Source organism: Sturnus vulgaris, chromosome 21 (assembly GCF_052056855.1).
Source record: "Sturnus vulgaris isolate bStuVul1 chromosome 21, bStuVul1.hap1, whole genome shotgun sequence".
NCBI classification, from domain to species: domain Eukaryota; kingdom Metazoa; phylum Chordata; class Aves; order Passeriformes; family Sturnidae; genus Sturnus; species Sturnus vulgaris.
In genome coordinates, this window is record NC_142263.1 from 5,902,030 (window position 1) to 5,918,916 (window position 16,887).

At 50.7% G+C, this 16,887-nt stretch overlaps 1 protein-coding gene across 5 annotated transcripts in view; it reads left to right on the forward strand.

Moving 5' to 3' along the window:
* Positions 1–15,429, forward strand: part of AP2B1 (adaptor related protein complex 2 subunit beta 1) — a 77,759-nt gene extending 62,330 nt beyond the window's left edge. For 3 of the 5 annotated variants that reach the window (XM_014876506.2, XM_014876504.2, XM_014876505.2), the window contains exons 19-22: positions 2,754–2,838; positions 3,561–3,647; positions 11,636–11,790; positions 13,219–15,429. In XM_014876506.2, coding sequence (XP_014731992.1) covers positions 2,754–2,838; positions 3,561–3,647; positions 11,636–11,790; positions 13,219–13,293 — 402 coding nt within the window. In that variant the 3' untranslated portion in view covers positions 13,294–15,429. The remainder of the gene's footprint in view (positions 1–2,753; positions 2,839–3,560; positions 3,648–11,635; positions 11,791–13,218) is intronic. The other 2 variants (XM_088176889.1, XM_088176888.1) reach the window with 1 other exon arrangement.
* Positions 15,430–16,887: the final 1,458 nt, after the last annotated feature.

Sequence of the window (16,887 nt, forward strand, 5' to 3'; positions counted from 1 at the left end):
AGATGCTGCTATGGATCTGCTCTCTGCTGCTTTTGTAGCCTGTCAGATGGCACTGGATTCCCCTGACCTTGGGAAGCTGTTACCAATTCAGGGGACCTCTTCTTGGTAGGAGTTTCCCCATCCAGGTATCTGCAGGAGCCTTTTTATGGACCAGATCTTGTGGAGCACAATTTGGGGGAAGTGTGTGGTGGTGAACAATGGAAGCTCATTTTGAGGAGCTCCCCAGTCATGTCCCAGTGCTGTAGGTTAAGGAGAGCTTTTTGCATCCTGTGTGTAAAAGTTACTTGTGACAGCTGGTTCCTGCATGATGACAGCTGCTTGCAAGGTGATATGTGATGTCATTCCTGAGTCCAGTGATGCAGTCTGGGAGGAAGGCTGGCATGTGGCTTGATTTTTCTTTACTGGGAAGAAATTGCACTTCAGAGCATCTTAATTGGGTAGCTCTCCCAAGATAGCCAAAGCAGCTTACTCAGTGTGTTTGTGCAGAGTTGAGAAACAGGTCAGCAGATACCTTTTTATAGCATCCTTATAACTGCAGGGACAGGGCTGGCATATTAATTCAGAGTGTGCCTCTAGAACCGTGACTGGAGAGAAGGAGCTGCTTTCCAACCCCTCTTGTAAGAAACTGCTGTTGTATGGCAACAACAATTAGCTACAAAAGCTAAGTAATCTCTATTGTTCTAAGGCAAGGCAATTAATCATTAAATCAGACTTGGAAAAGATCTTGGGTCGTGCAGTGTAGTCTCTTCTATGCTTTGTTGTTTTCCTACAGTTCCTCGTATCGAGAGCATTGTCAGGGCTGATTTTAAATAGTCCAAGCACTGGAGCTTCTCTCTTCCTCAGAGGAATTTAGTGCTGCTTAATAATTCTCACTGTCGGTTTTCCCAGACATTTAGCCTGAATTTTCCCTCCTCTGGCTCCTCTCCATGACTTATATCCAAGCACAGCATCTGGAATGGCTACCCTGCTGTCCCTCCCCCAGCTCTCCCCTCCCAGACTCCTGAGGTGCATTTTTGGCTCCTCACCCAGTGTGTTCCATCATGTTTTGCAGTGGTGAATCACTTAAGTCCACCCACCAATCTGCTTTTACCCCTCTGGTGCCTCTGGTTCAAACACTGAACACTCCAACTCGTGAGCATGACGCCAGCAATCAGAGCATGTAACAACTCCCTGGTTCAGACAACCAGTCCCAATTTTTCCCTCAGCTGCACCATCATTTACGTGGTTTTAGTAGGCTTTGGACTAATCCCTTCTTAAGCTGGTTTGAACTGTGGGAATTAAATATAAGCTGCTATCTTTAGTGATGGCTGAAAAGCAGGAGCACCACAGATTGCCACATTTACCTTTCTGCAGTTCTTTGCACTTGAGGGACCTCCCAGTTGCCAGGAGAGTTTGTTTGGGAGCTTGATCTCCCTCTACTTGTCTCTGGTTTGCATGCATATCTGATCAGCTGACTGTTTTATCCCCTTTCCTTGTCTATCCACAACTGGTTTTTGTCAACATTTGTGGGTGTCCTTCTAAACTTGCTGCTATGGGACAATAGATTTTCCCGGTAGGACATCAATATATGTAATTATTAATGTCAGCGAAGTTTGTCTCGCCATAAATCTTTGTAGCAGCAAATTTATCCCTTTGGTTCAGCATTTAGCATGGTCTGGTTTGTGTTTCAGGGTGACAGATTGGAGAACTCCCTCTGGGGTTTTTCAAACAAAGGAGGAACTCAAATGGCTCCCGAAATTCCCCACACAACCTCAAATTCTGGGTCTTTCTTACAAGGCTTAAGATTCCTTCGTTGCAGCAATGGCAGGTGTCTGCTGAGCTGTGCTCCCATGACAGGCTCTTGCTGTGTGGGCTGACGTGGGAGAGCATGAGAGGCATGGAAATAAAGCCCAGAGCTGCCTTTTCCTGTGCTGTGTTGTGACAGTGCACCTCTCAGACCTCCCTTTGCTCCTGCTCGTCCCAGCAGCTCTCAGCCTGGGGAAAACTGTTAGCAGAGATTAGTGAGGAACAAGGCAAGTGTGTGTGATAAAGGCAAACTGCCTGGCTGCTGGAGTTTAATGACACTGAGAATTAAGTCTTTTGTCAAGTGATCTTTTGTTACCTGATTGCTCTGTAGCAAGGCTTTCTTCTTCCAGGAATCAAGACCCAGCACATATTCCCTATTCAGATTTTACTGAGGGAAAGGCAGGAGGCTTGGGGGATGCTGCAAGGAAGATGCAGGCAATGATCCCACTTGAGAATTTCTAGAAAGTGTCTGGACTGAGACAGGACTAATCAAGGAGGTGAAAAATAAGGAAATGAAGGTGAAAATGAAGAACACACAGGGGTTTGGAGCTGGGGAATAACAAGAGTGAATGGCAAGGAGAGGTGATGAAGAAGCTGATGTGCAATGTGACAGACAATACAGTAGCTGTGTGCAACCAAGAGACTGGGATGTGCCTGTAAGAAATGAGGAGAGACTGGACAAGAGCAGGAAAGAACCAGAATGCTGCTGTGAGCCCCTGAGTGGAACTGGCTCTGAAACAGCACAGTGCAAGGTTCACAGGAGAAGATTGGGCAGCTTTCAGTGAAAATGGAGCAGGGGACTGACTGGTCCTTGTCTGAAACTGCCCAGGAGCTCAGTACAGTCCATTCAGAGCTGGCCTCTGCTCTGAGACAGCACTCCAGGGGGATGAGACTGTGGGGAATCTTGTGATCCCTTTGGACTTCCAGCTGAGAGAGACTTTTTAACCTCCCTGTTTTTTCTGTAACAGGTGGCTGTGAAAAACAACATTGATGTATTTTACTTCAGCTGCCTAATCCCTCTCAACGTGCTTTTCGTAGAGGATGGCAAAATGGGTGAGTGCACTGAGGTGTGTGGGGAGCCTCCTTCAGCCAGGCTGTGCTCCCAGTGCCCAGCTGGGTGCAGGGGTCACCTGTGCCTTGACCTTCAAGCCATTGCATCTCAGCAGGTCTGCTCTGGTGGCCTGTCCCTGTTGTCCTCCAGTTCCAATACTTGCCAGAACCCAAGCCCCTTCCTCTCATTCTCTCTGCCAGACAAGGGGTGGATCTGTTTTCTTTGAAGCTGATTTTTTTGGTATTTGTTTGGGTTGGGGTTGTTACAGTTTTGGGGTTTTTTGATTGTTTGATTTATTTGAATGGGTCTAGGATTTGCCCCCATACTATTTCCACTGGAACTTGTGTATTCTTAGTACCTTTATTAAATTTTTGTTTGAATTGGCTGGAAGTTGCTAGAAAAGCAGCCTTCACTAACATAATCCTAAATGTCTGTATCTCCTTCCTTCTTGTCAAATCCTGCATGTTCTTGGCTTGTAAACAGCTCATATGGCAAAGACTATCTCTCTTTTGGGGGAGGCCAAAATCCATCAAAGCTTTGCTGCTTTTACAAAGAGACTGACGTTGTTATAGGAGTAAATCCTAGGTCTGTCCCCAGCAGGGCAAAAAGTTACCCAAAGCCCTTTTGTGTGTCTACCTTGAAACATTCTGTGGTGTGGTAATTAATGCTGGGGGGTCCTGTGAGGATCCCACAGTGCTGATGGGGTTTTTTTTTTTGTTTCTAGAGCGCCAGGTCTTCCTTGCAACATGGAAGGATATTCCAAATGAAAATGAGCTTCAGTTCCAGATTAAAGACTGTCACCTGAATGCTGGTGAGTAGCTTCGTTCTGCCAAGCTGAGAGCACTTTGATGTATTGCCATTAAACATCACCTTATTGATATCACCTTAGTAGAATAAGCTGATGGCTAATGAAGAGGTAAGTATTGCACTTTTGAATAGAACAGCCTGGGATCCTAGGGCTTGTTTCAGTCAAAAACTTTAGCTGGGTCCTCATAAAAGCACATCTACAAACCCAAGTCTTTGATTTGACCGATCTGTTTCTTCCTTTCATTCTGGACCTTGTATTCTTGTTTTCCCTTTTATACTTTGCTTCCCTGCAAAGCTGCTCTTTAAATGGAGCTGAATATGTTTTTGGGGCTGTTCAGCAGCCCTGTCCTGCTGCTGTGAGTTTTGAACAAAGTGTCCCAGCCCTACTGCATCACCCTGGGCCACTCACTTCACCTTTTGGCATCTTCTTTCTTTTTTCTGCTATGAAAGATTAAGACTACAGACACTATAGGGTTAGTAGGGTTTTTGTGGAGAACGGGATGTATGGGAAAGGTCTGCTGTCATTAGCTGAGATATTGATGCATTTTGATCATGTTTGGTCCTGTTCAGTTTGTTTGGCCCTGGAGTTGCCTCTGAGAGCGTCTTGTACGTGTGACCTTACTATGCTGAAGGATAAGGGAGTGTAAAAGAGTGGAATGGGGCCAGCTCTGCTCCTGTTCAGGAGGTTCTGGACAGGAGCCAAGTGATTCTACCAAAAGCTGCTCTGTTTCACAGATGAAAGAAGTGTCCCTATTGATTACCAACCCTGTAACCTTTTTATTCTCTCATGCCTGCTATTACACAATGAACACCCTCGTGCTTCAATAGCAGACAGAAACCATGGGTCTCTTTGTACTCATAATTATTACTATTTTGGAATATAAAAGATGGAGCACGCAAGAGGAGGGGAAAAATAGCAGCTGTTGGACCTTATGACTTGATTTCAGTGTGAGGTTTCAAATGAGAACAACCTCTGTGCCTCCCCCAGTCCTCCCTCTGCTCCTCACTGAGCTTGGCATTGCCTCTCCCCCTGCACTGCAGAACTGCTGCTGCTCGTGCCTTCTGCCCTGGCCCTGTCCTGGCTGCATCCAGGGCTCTTTATCTCCAATTAGAAACACTGGAAGCTGCTCATTTTGGTGTTGAGGTGCTCTCCTGCAGCCTGGCCTCCCCCTGCTCCCCCTGGAAGAAAATATAATGAAATGTGGAGTGACAGAATGCTCCCCATTCCAAAAAGGTTTGCCAGCTCGGGGCAGACTGCTCACCCAGGCCGGGGATGCTCAGAGGAGGACAAGTTAGCAGCTCCCAGGGAGAGCAGGGAACACCAGGCAGTTCCTCTGCAATGGGATCTGCAGCCTTTTCCAGGCAGGAGCGTGGCCACAGAGCCTCTCCAGAGCACCATCCATCCCTCAGGATGCTCAGGGGAGTACAGGACCTGCCAGGACCTGCCAGGACCTGCCAGCCTCTCTGACTTGTGCACAGCAGAAAGTGGCTCTCACCTCATGAACAGATTCCAAACACTTCCATCCATTGAGGCTTCTGTTTCTGTGTTTCTGCTACCAACACCTCCTCCCTCTTGCAGCTCTTCCTTGACCACCTGAGCTTGGGCACAGAGCAGCCAAGAGCTTGTAGGAGGGAAAACCAAGGAAATCTTGTGTCCCTTGTATTTTTTCTACCGGTGCAGCCCTGACTCAGCCTTCTCACCTTGATTTCCTACAGGCAGTAACCTCCTCTAGCTCAGACCATCCTAAGAGCATCAAGCCTTGCTTGTCCAAGAATCAGCCAAATCCAAAAGCCATGGAGTGCTTTTTCCAGCATCCTCAGGGCTGCAGACTTCTCACAGCATGGCAAGTGAGACCCACCAGGGCAGAGGCAGACTAGGCTGGGTGAAATCTGGCAGGAGCTGAATCCATCTTCTAGTTTACACCAGAGCAGGGGTGTGTGCCTGGCCATGTGCCTCAGTAGGGTGATAATTTTTCAAGATTCACAATCTTGACTGTTTAAATCCAGTGAAAATAGGCTTAAGACACCTCCCTTCTTCCAAGAAGAGCAAGTCTGAATATAAAGTCTTTAGGAACTTGATCCTTGTGGAGGAAGGACCGATTCCTGTTCCAAAGACTCTCCTGTAGGAGATGTGTAACCACAATAAAGCTCTCGATTTGGGCTGTCAGTGCTTGTGGTGTTCTTTGCAGGTTTGCAATGCACTCGTGGCAGAGCTGCACAAAAGTGTGCAGATTCCAGCAGCTCCTCACCAGACCTGAGGAGAGGCTGGGTTTGTGCAGCCCTCCAGCACAGGGAACAGCTCAGGAGCACTGCTGGCTCCTCGGAGTGAGTCCTCATCCCTGAGTGTTATCCCTGCTGGGATCTGCTGGGATCAGTCATTCATTCCTAGCCCCAGCCCACCCACCAGGTGGTGAGTGCTCAGAGACACCATTCATGCCTCAGCCTCACTGATCCCAGCCCAGTGACGTGAGAGGAGCTGCAGCTAAAAATACTCTGCTCCCAGTGCTGTGCCCTAACACAGCTCCAGCAGCCACTTGGAGCCCTGTGGAGCAGCTGTGCTGGGAGAGGCTGGTCAGGAGTGTGATCCTGCACCCTCAGAGCCTGGCTTTCCTTCTCCCAGCTCTTCTTCTTCCAGCTTTCCTTCTCCCAGCTTCTCCTTCTCCCAGCTGCAAACAGCCTTTGCTTTCCCAAGTTCTCACATGTGTGCCATGTGAGGAGTGGGGCTGAAGTTGTGTGCAGACATCCTGGAAGCCCTGCAGAGCAGCCAAGCAGGGGGTGCTGCTCTTCCTCAGTGGAGAAACTGAAATTCGAATTTCTTTCTAAACACCCAGCACATATTCCCTATTTAGATTTTACTGAGGGAAAGGCAGGAGGCTTGGGGGATGCTGCAAGGAAGATGCAGGCAATGATCCCACTTGAAAATTTCTAGAAAGTGTCTGGACTGAGACAGGACTAATCAAGGAGGTGAAAAGTAAGGAAATGAAGGTGAAAATGAAGAACACACAGGGGTTTGGAGCTGGGGAATAACAAGAGTGAATGGCAAGGAGAGGTGATGAAGAAGCTGATGTGCAATGTGACAGACAATACAGTAGCTGTGTGCAACCAAGAGACTGGGATGTGCCTGGGAGGTGTTAAGAAATGGGGAGAGGGAAAGGCTGGACAAGAGCAGGAAAGAACCAGAATGCTGCTGTGAGCCCCTGAGTGGAACTGGCTCTGAAGTGAGTTAGGCTTGGAGCAGGGATTTGCTGAGGGCTGGGATTTTATCTGTCAAAAAGCAGCGTGTGAGTTTCTTGTACATCCAGAGCTGTCTGTCACAGTGCAAGTCACCTTACAGCACCTCCTGTGTAAACTGCAGACTTCTCTCCAGGTTATTGCTTTTCTTCCTTCAAACAAAAAGGAGATAAACACAGGCAGGCAGCAGAGAAGCTTCTGTGGGAATCTGTGCTCCCAGGCCTTTGTAGGTAAAAGATCCATCCTGTGCCCACAAGGCAAACCAGATAGGATTGGTTTGAGCTTTGGTGGCTTGCAACAAAAGCTCCTGTCCCTGGCAGCTCATCCCAAAGCACTGAGCAACCAGAAAGTCTTGGCTGCTGCAGGTAGCCCAGAGCACAGCAAGTGAAGTCAAGGATAAGGTGTCAGGCTGTGGGATGAGGAGCAGGTACCTTTAAATGGGAAGTGGGGTCTGATCTGTGTCTCCACCATATTTGTTTCTAAGAAAAGCAAATCCTGGACCTTTGAAGGTATTCCCACTGTTCCCAGTGACTCAAGCAGAGATGAGTGCTTAATTCTGGATTTGGGGCTCAGCTGAGAGATGGACTTGGCCTGAGGCTGTTCCTGAGGGCTGCAGCTCTCTGGCCATGGAGGAACAAGTCCCTCTGGAGCTGTATCATGGGGCCAAGCTATGCTTAGGATGCCCTGCACATCTTTTAATTCATTAGAGTTGTTCTGTGTATCAGCCTCTTCCTAAGAGGAAAGTTCCCTGGAGAAAACCTCATTCAGAAATAATGAAAACACAAGGTCATGGTTAGAGCCCAGCATTCTCATCTCTTATTAATCCAGTGCTAAATTAATTGATTTGTTGTTTTTTTTTTTTTATGCAAACACATGAATCTGGTGCATGAAAATAGATTCCAGAACTGTTATAGCTCAAATATTCTGGGTGCTGTTGGTGCAACTGAGGTTTCCCCGTGACTGAGCGTGCACTGAAGCTCAGTTTGCCTTGTTTACACTGGGTTTTTTTTCAACATGCTAAGTTTGCCTAAATTCTAAAGGATCACTACATTAGGATATGCAAATCAGATGAGCTAAATGTTTTTCTTTTTCCTAAACACTGCTTCCCCAAACCCACAGAGTGGAAGAGGATGAGCTGACTTGCACATGGAGATTGCCTCCGTTTAATGGCACTCAATCAGTTGCTGTGCTGTTCAGCACAGGAATTTGGGTTTTAGTTGTTTATTACTAGTCCACAATTTGGTGTGAAACAGCAGCTTTCATGTTTGGAGTTGAGATGGCTTTATTGGTATTCAGTGGTCACTTTGTTTTTCTCCCCCAAATAATTTGCTAATGCCAGAACAAATAGAAATTGGATTTTATTTTGATGAAACATCCTGGGGGACAATCATACACAAGCTTGCATGGTATGTTGGTTTTTTCTGTACGTGCAAATCTTGTAGCTGATAGTTTAATAAATTATAGAACTGATGCATATTATATATATTGAAAATGAATGAACTGTCAAAACATTGCCCCCAGTGCCTCCCCACTGGCTCAGTCTGTGCTTGGTATTTGAATGCAGTCCTTGGCTGGATGCTCAGAACCATTCAGGTGCTGCTAGAAATGGCACAAGGATGTTCTCAGCTATCACAGCATAAAATATAGGCATTAAATTTTACTTTCTGATACGGACTGCTAGTTGCAGATTGCCACAAAGTTCAGATAAGGTGGATGGTCAGTGTTGTTGTGCCTGTCCTTTGTGCAAAGCCCGTGGTTGCCAGGTGCTCACCTTGGCTCTCTGAGTTCAGATGTGAAGTTCTTAAGCTGGTGGGCAGAAGATTTAAGCAGGAGAAAAGTGCTGTTAAAAAACTCTTGGGTTACTTCAGTGCACAGGAGGAGACCTTGTGCATCTGTTCCTCCCTGTGTTCCTGTGTTTCCATGAGCACTGCTTGGTTGTGGGGCTGAGGTAAAGAATTCTGTTTAGAAAGGAAAATGCAAGGAAAACAAACCAGCCTTGAAAGCTGGGTTAATGTCAGAGACTTCCCTGGCCTTGGTGATGGCCAAACCTCCTGTGTCCTTCTCTTGTGCTTCGGGAGGATTGTGAGAATAAACCTTGAGACAAAAGGAAGTTGCTGTGCAAGGCCAGGTGTGGCTTGTGCTGCTTTGCTGAAGGACTTGTGTGCTCTGGTTTGCAGAGTCCCCAGAGTCACCCAGCTCTGCTCCTGCCTCCCTGGGCTCTGGGGGCCCGGGCTCAGCTCTCTGCTCACAGCAAGATCTGCCTGGGTTTATTTTATTTTATTTTTTTTTTGAAGGCTGTGCTGTCACATGGCATTAGCGGTCCTGCCTTCAGCCAGCCACAGCCTGCCACTGTTGCTTAGCAACTCTGATGATCTCCAAAATCCAAATTGCTGATACTCCAGAGCACAGGAGGGATGGGAGCTGCTACCTGTGGGGAGAGGGGGTCAGCTCTCACCAGGCCCCAAATCTGTGCTGGGAGAGGGGGCAGGAGGGCTAGGCAACCAAGCATAGCTCCAGCCTGCTCACCATTGCTCTGGCTGAGGCTGGGCATCTTTTGGGGGAGCTTTTTCTGCTCTTTGGAGGGTAACTGAGGTCAGGGGAGCAGAAAATAGGCTTTCCTAGGGTTTGCCCTGCCTCACTTTCCATCCCTGCATCCCCCTACAAGCACGTTCCTGCTCAGAAATGTGTCCCTCAGCAGAGGCTGGGGATGTTTCCATGGCAGGAGGAGCCATCACATGAAGATTTTGGTGTCAGAGCAGCTGCTCTGTGGCCCTGTCTCACCTGCTGAGCTCCCCAGCACAGCTGCCCTGCTCTGCCATCACACCCTGTGATGGGGTAGCTGCCAAAATTGCAGCTTCTCATTCCAATCCTGCATCCCTGCTCCCCAGGGAATGCCTTTACTCTGACAGCATCTCCCAGCAGAGGGGAGGCTGCTGTGGCAGGTGTCAGCATTGCTGGAGAAAGTCTTTGCCAATAGTTCCACCTTCAGGAGACACATCCAGAGGGGAGAGGTTTAACCACAGCCTGTCAAAATGGGGCAAACAAAATCCCATTTAATACCAGCATCCCTCTCAGAGAAGGATGTGCTCTCTGATCCAGTGCTTGTGTTGGACACTGTGCCTTCCCAAAGGCCTGGAGGTTCCTGCTGGTGTCTTGGGAGCATGAGAATGTGGGAATTGGGGCTTTATTCCTGGTGGGTGATGTCCTTGGAGCACGGATTAATCCCTGTGAGCAGGGGACTGCTCTGCACTGCCCAAGTCCCAAGTCTGGCTGAGTTTATTGTAGAGAGGAGGAGTATGGGTGGGAGGAGGAGACAGGCAATGAGGGGTTTTAAGCAAAAAGATCTCATTAGTTACATATATCTGCCAGTTTCCATAGTAACTGGAGAAGAGAGGAAGCCTAAATCTGAGTGTGTCTGGGTTAGCTGATGCCTGAACCATCCTCGACCTGCAGGGAGCTGCTCTGGAGCCCAGGGAGCAAAGGGGTGCAGCAAAGGGTCCAGGCTGCCCTGGGGAGAGCCAGTGGATCCAAGTGCCTGCATCAGGGAGTGGATTTTTAGGGCTCTTTGCCTCCTCCTCTCACCATTCCCTGGTGCATGAACAGGCTCTGCTGTCCTCTCTCTAGTCTCTGGTGTCCATTCTCAAATCTGTGGATCTCTGTGTCTGTAGGTGCAGGGATGGGTTAGAGCTGCATGGTCACTTTGTGCTGCTTCTCTGCTGTGTTCCTGCTCCCTGTGCTCCTCCTTCAGATGGATCCCACATTTCCAGTCTCTGGGCTCTCTGGGTTTAAGGCTGTTTCTCTCCCTCATGTTTTGCTAGTAGTGCCCAACCTGCTCTGAATGACCCACCATAAATAAAAGTGCTCCACTTGCCCCAGCAGGGAGTTAAATTTCTCCTCTTGGGCACCAGGAATGGGAATTTGCCAGTGATGCTTATCAGGTGTGGGATCTTCCACCCAGAGTGTGACTGTGCCCCTTTACAGGCATCCAGAGACTGATACTTGCTCTGCTCTGTGCTGAGGAACCCCTTGGCATCCAGGAGCTGGCTGCTGGTTTGGGTCCTGCTGTTCTGTGTCTTTGCCTGTTCTGGTTTCCTCAAAAAGTCCCTTAGAAATGATGTGTGTGACAGTGGAACCCATCCAGCTGTGCAGGTGAAATCACACCTCACCTGTGAGGGTTGAGGTCAGGCTGTGTGTTAAAACTGTACCACAGTCCTGTGATGTCTAGAGACATCTGGGGAGGGTTTACCCTTTCAATTAATTGTCTTTTTAAAAAGGGAAAGGATTTTTACTAACTTGTAAGGCATTGATTTGGTCAGAAGTGTCTGTGTGTGAGAGAATTAGGACAGAGCTCTTGTGTCTGGGACAGGACCTCAGAACCTGAGCAAGCATCAGGCTGTGGTCTTTGTTATTTTCCACCTTCATCTTCTGACTTTTTGGCTGTAGCTGGTTGGGAGTTGTAGATAAAGCAGAGTCCTCTTCCCCTCTGAGCAATCTTGAAAATCTCCCCTTGATCAAGTCCTGAGTGACCCAGGGCAGTGAGAGCCCTGTGAAATGGGCAAATACTTACCAAGAGATCACAGCCTGAAAGGAATGAGGTGAGTCCATGGAGAGAACTGGAATTTTTTTCTGCTTGTGTCATGTGTGCTCCTTCCAGCGTTTCCCTGTGCCCTTGCATCCTGGGAATGCTCCTCAGGGCTCTCCTGTCTCTGCAGATGATGGATCTGGAATAACAGATGTGTTTTTTCTCCCTTCCCTTCAAAGACACTGTCTCCAGCAAGCTGCAGAACAACAATGTCTACACCATAGCCAAGAGGAACGTGGAGGGGCAGGACATGCTCTACCAGTCCCTGAAACTCACCAATGGCATCTGGATCCTGGCAGAGCTGCGCATCCAGCCCGGGAACCCCAACTACACGGTGAGGGCTCAGAGCAGGGGCCATGGCCCAGCCTGGGCCAGGCTCAGAACAGAGGCCATGGCACGGCCTGGGCCAGGCTCAGAGCAGAGACCATGGCCCAGCCTGGGCCAGGCTCAGAGCAGAGACCATGGCCCAGCCTGGGCCAGGCTCAGAGCAGAGGCCATGGCACAGCCTGGGCCAGGCTCAGAACAGAGGCCATGGCCCAGCCTGGGCCAGGCTCAGAGCAGAGGCCATGGCACGGCCTGGGCCAGGCTCAGAGCAGGGGCCATGGCACGGCCTGGGCCAGGCTCAGAGCAGGGGCCATGGCACGGCCTGGGCCAGGCTCAGAGCAGGGGCCATGGCACGGCCTGGGCCAGGCTCAGAGCAGGGGCCATGGCCCGGCCTGGGCCAGGCTCACAGCAGAGGCCATGGCACGGCCTGGGCCAGGCTCAGAGCAGAGGCCATGGCCCGGCCTGGGCTCCTGCTGCCCCACCCACACACTGAGCTCTTCCTCCCTACTCTTCCTCCCTCCCTGCTCACTCTGTGTTCAGGGAGATGCTGTTAATCTGTCTGGGGGGGTGAGCAGTGCCTAACACAGGAAAAGCGAGGAGCAACAGAATTCCCCTGCTCTGTCAGCAGGGAGCTGGGACAATGCCTGCTAAGCAATGAGCAGTGACTTGCCAAGGTTACCCAGAGATAAAGCCAAGAGATATTAGCAAGGAAGCATTGCCAGGGTGCCCTTCCCCCTCTTCTAGACAAGGGGAAATTTATGCCCCGCCGTGTTCCTGGCTGTCTGTGGCCCTGTGCTGGCACCAGCCCGTGGCTGGTGGGAAGGTGCTCTCTGTCCTGCCTCATGCACCCCTGTGACTCTCGTCTTTGACTTCACTGCCCTTCTGAGGGACCTGTGTGTCTCTGGTATTAGAGGATTTATCTCCTGTTGGAAGCTGTGCCAGGACTTTCAAGAGAAGTCTGTGGTCTGGGGAGCCGCAGGGTGAATGTGAGCGTTGGAAGGTGATTTAAAGTGTTTGCACAAGGTTTGATGCTGCAAGCCTGGTCTCAGCCTGATCTTTGCTTTAGAGAGGAGTGACAGCCAAGTTTGTGTCCATCAGGACCGAGCAGCAGATCCTTAGAAGCCCTTGGGTTTAGTGCTGTGATTTGCAGCCTGAGGACAAGCACAGGTCCCTTGTCTCAGTTTGGGACCATGTCCCCTTTCCTCCTGCCTGAGAAATATTTGCTGAGAATTCTGGAACCCCACAGTGGGAGTTGGCTTTTGTTTTCCTCCTGCTTGCAGAGAGGGCAGTTTGAGATTGGTGATGAAGAAAGCAGGAGAAATATTCCGTGTGCTTGTCAGCAGCCATGTCCAGCCCATTCCCAGCTGCCCTGATGGCCGTGGCAGGAAGCTCCTGCCTCCCTTTACCCCAGCACTAACCTCTGCTCTCCTCTCCACAGCTCTCCCTGAAATGCCGAGCTCCAGAAGTGTCCCAGTACATCTACCAGGCCTACGATGCCATCTTGAAAAACTAACAGGAGATGGAGCCTGTGCCTCACCCTGCAGAAGGAGGGGGGGAAAAGGGGTCCCCAGAGCCTCCTTCACCGCCAGCGCAGGGGAAAAGCACTCGTAACTGGAAGCAGCTGTATTCATGTGTAGGATTTCAGTCAAAGGCACTGATTAAACAAGGTAGCAATTAGTATCCACGTGCTAACGATGATAGGGAACAAACCCCTTTGGTATTTTTAGCGTCCATGGAGTTTGTAACCACTGCTTCAAACTACTCCCATGTTCCCTTCGCCCCTCACTCATCCGTTCTCGTGGGCTTCTCTCCATTTTGTGCCAATGTTCAGTGTTTTCTAAATGGCTTTAGGTGTAGTTTGGATTTTGTAAAATAACTCTGCTCATTGGAAAAACAAAAAAACACCGAGCAAAAACCACACATCTGCTCATTAAAACAAGGCAAAAGTGTCGAAAATATAACACTGCACTTCATTTTATATTTTTATACTTTTTTTTTGGAGTTTTTCTATTGTAATTGGCTTAAAGGGAAGGTGATTGCAAGGAAATCTTGGGAGCCTTGCAGGGACATTGGGCTCTAGGGAGGAATTAGGAACAGAGCCATCAGTTGGGGTCCAGGACGGGGATGGAGCCCTGAAGAGGGGTTTTTATTACTCTTGTGCTGGCTTCCATGGTGTTTTCACTCCAGCCATCTCCCTGCCTCATGAGCTGATGATTTGAGGAGTGAGGCTGCTTTTGTGTGGGGAGGAGCTGCAGGCCTGGATGGGTAACAGGGCAGCAGTGGACAAAATGAAGGAACTGAGCCTCTTCTTAGAGCAAAAGGCTCCTGCCAGAGCTCCAGGTATGGTCTCTGCATCCTCACCCATGTGCAGCCTCCTCTTCCTCCCATTCTTTCCGTGCCTGCTGAGGCCAAGCTGCCTTCTCAGCCCTCCCTGAGCTGTGTCCCCCTCTCCCAGCACTGGCCCTGGCAATTCCCAGGTTCGTGGTGGCACATCCAAATGTGGCAATGCCCCTTCCCCAGAGGGGCTGCAGGAGTCAGCCAGGCCCCTACAGAGAGGGAGGGGCTGCTGCTGGCAGTGCCCCAGGATGCCAGGGGAGCAGATTTGCCATGCTGCTCCCAAAACCCGGGCTGGGGCATGGTGTGGGAGATGGTTTGGGCTTGGCAGCGTTTGCTCCGTGCCTGCCTGGGGCATTCAGCTTCCAGCTGAGCTGAGTGGAGCAGATCATGGAAGCATTTCTCCCATTGGAAGCTCCACTCTTGGTGCCCAGAGACACACGGTGGCCAGAGCCAGCCAGGTTCCTGCTCTGAGTCCCTGTCCTGAACAGCCCCATGCCCTGGCCCCTCTTTTCGAACCTGCCCCGTAGAGCCAGGATTGTTTCCCTTCCAGTCCACAGCTGTGGACTCGTCCCACTGCAACCACTCAGTGCTGCAGCAACAGCAGTGAAGCAAAGCCTCTTGCATGTCCCTGCTCCATCCACAGCTTGTCCTGCTTAATCCAAGCCCCAATCCAGAACAGCCTCACCCTCCCCAGCATGCTTGGACATCTCCTCCCCAGCTAACAAAGCTCTTGCGTGTAGCAGCCCCCCTGTTGTCCTTTTAGATGCCACTTTCAAAGTCAGTAAATGTTTCACGGTGGGAGATCGTTCATCAGGGCTTTGGCACTGACTGCAGCCAAGAACCCAGTGCTGGGAAAAGGTCACAGTGTCCTGGGAGAGGCTCCAGCAGGGCCCAGGAGCTGCACGACCCTGAGGAAAGTGGTGTCCCTGGGTAGGAACCCCTGTGCTCTGGCTGGGGGGAAGAAAGTGGGGCAGAGCTGGAGCAACCCAGCCCTTGAGCCTTGCCCACGTGTGCTGGGAGGTGATTTGCTCCAAGCCCTGCGGGTGTAGTGTAAAAATCATTAACAGAGCAATTAAGGATGCACCAGTGGCACTGAGTGTGATGCTGTGTCGGGCCAGGGAGGAGGGAGGGGTTGCTGAGCACCCCCTTCTCTTGCCAAATTCCTTCCCAGCTTTTGGGGTGGGAGTTTCACCCCGGGGCAGAGCTCGTCGGTGCCGTTCCCTCTGCCCCTGCTCGTTCGAGTGCTCAGTTCGTGTCGCTCTTCAGGCTTTACCTGCCCTCCCCTCCGTGTCAATAAACTCATTTCCACGAGGCTCTGGCTGTGTGTGGCTCTGTGGGAATGGGGAGAGGAGCCATTCCCCTGCTGCTGGCTGTGCCCAGGGGAGCAGCAGGGCTGAAGGCTGGATTTGGTGGGAAGGAGGCTGTTTACTCACCAGGCTTCTTTTGCCACCAGCCATTTCTACAGCACAGGCCCCTCAAATTTGGGGTTTGCAGGGGGAGGAGGCAGCAAGTTTCCCTGGTCCTCCAACAGCTGCTTCTCCTCATCTCAAGGTGCAGCAGGGACAGATTCAGATGAGGAGCAGAAGATGAATTTAGCCCTTTTGGGGCCTCAGGTGGCTGTGTGTAGTGTGACCTGTTTTCCCTGTGGTGAAATGATAGAATCCTGAGAGTCAGTGATGAGTTTGGATTGCTTTGCACTGGTGCTGTTTTTCAGAGGGCTTTGCCATCTGTGGTCCCATCTCAAGCAAGATGGGTTGGGCTGCAAAACCTCTGTGCCAGAGCTAAGCCTGGGCAGCCCCAAACTCAGTGCTTGAAGTGACGAGAAATCCAACAGAACAAGCAGCAGGTTTGGGAGGTGTTGCTGTGGAGCAGAGTAACCTTTTCCCTCACCCTGCCCAGCCTTGGCTTAGCAGCACCCGGATTTTTGGGAACTTCCACCCTCTGTGGAGGGCAGGTACCATATCAATCAGTGTTGTCCTGCACGGGGATGGTTTTGTGTTAGAAGCAAACAGAACCTGCAGGTGTCAGGTAACAATAATGACAGGCTGGCTTGGGGTCCCTGATCTTGCTGTTGTGTCCCTTCGTGCATCCCTGGTGTGCCTGGGATGGGATCATCATTCCCTGCTGGGGGTGAGCCTTGAGCAGCATTTGGCCCAACAGGAACAAAAGCTGCTGTGGGATGCTCAGGGCTCTGCCCTGTCTGCCCTGTCCCTTCATGTCCCGTGGCAAAGGGAAAGGTTTCTTCTGCCTCCCTGTTCTGCCAGAGGCTCCTCAAGAAGAAGCTGGTCTGTGCTGCTGCCGTGGATTTGCAGACACACTGTGCCCTGTCAGCAGGGGCACACCAAGCCCCTGGGAGCTGGGATTGTCACGAGCAGTGTCACCCGTGGGGCTCAGGGGACACGGGTGATGCTCCCTGAGCTGGGAACTGCCACGAGGGGATTGGTCCCCACAACCTTCCGTGTTCCTGAGGGACAGGGACCTCCTGAGCTGTCCCCTGCTGCTCTGGCTGGAGCTGAGGCGAATCCTCCTATGCTGAGTGGGCTCCCCAAAATCCCTTCTGCTCCCACTGGCCTCACACCCAACCTGCTCCGTGCCAGTGACTGCAGGTCCCTGAGCCCATGATGGGGTGAGGGGAGAGGCAGGGGCTCAGGTGAGGATTTTGGATCTGGCTGAGGCAAGAGCTGACCACAATTTCCCGAGCCACCAGCTCTGCTTGTCCCTTGCTGCCACCTGCACATCAGGAGCTCTTTTATGGATGATTTTAGGTTTG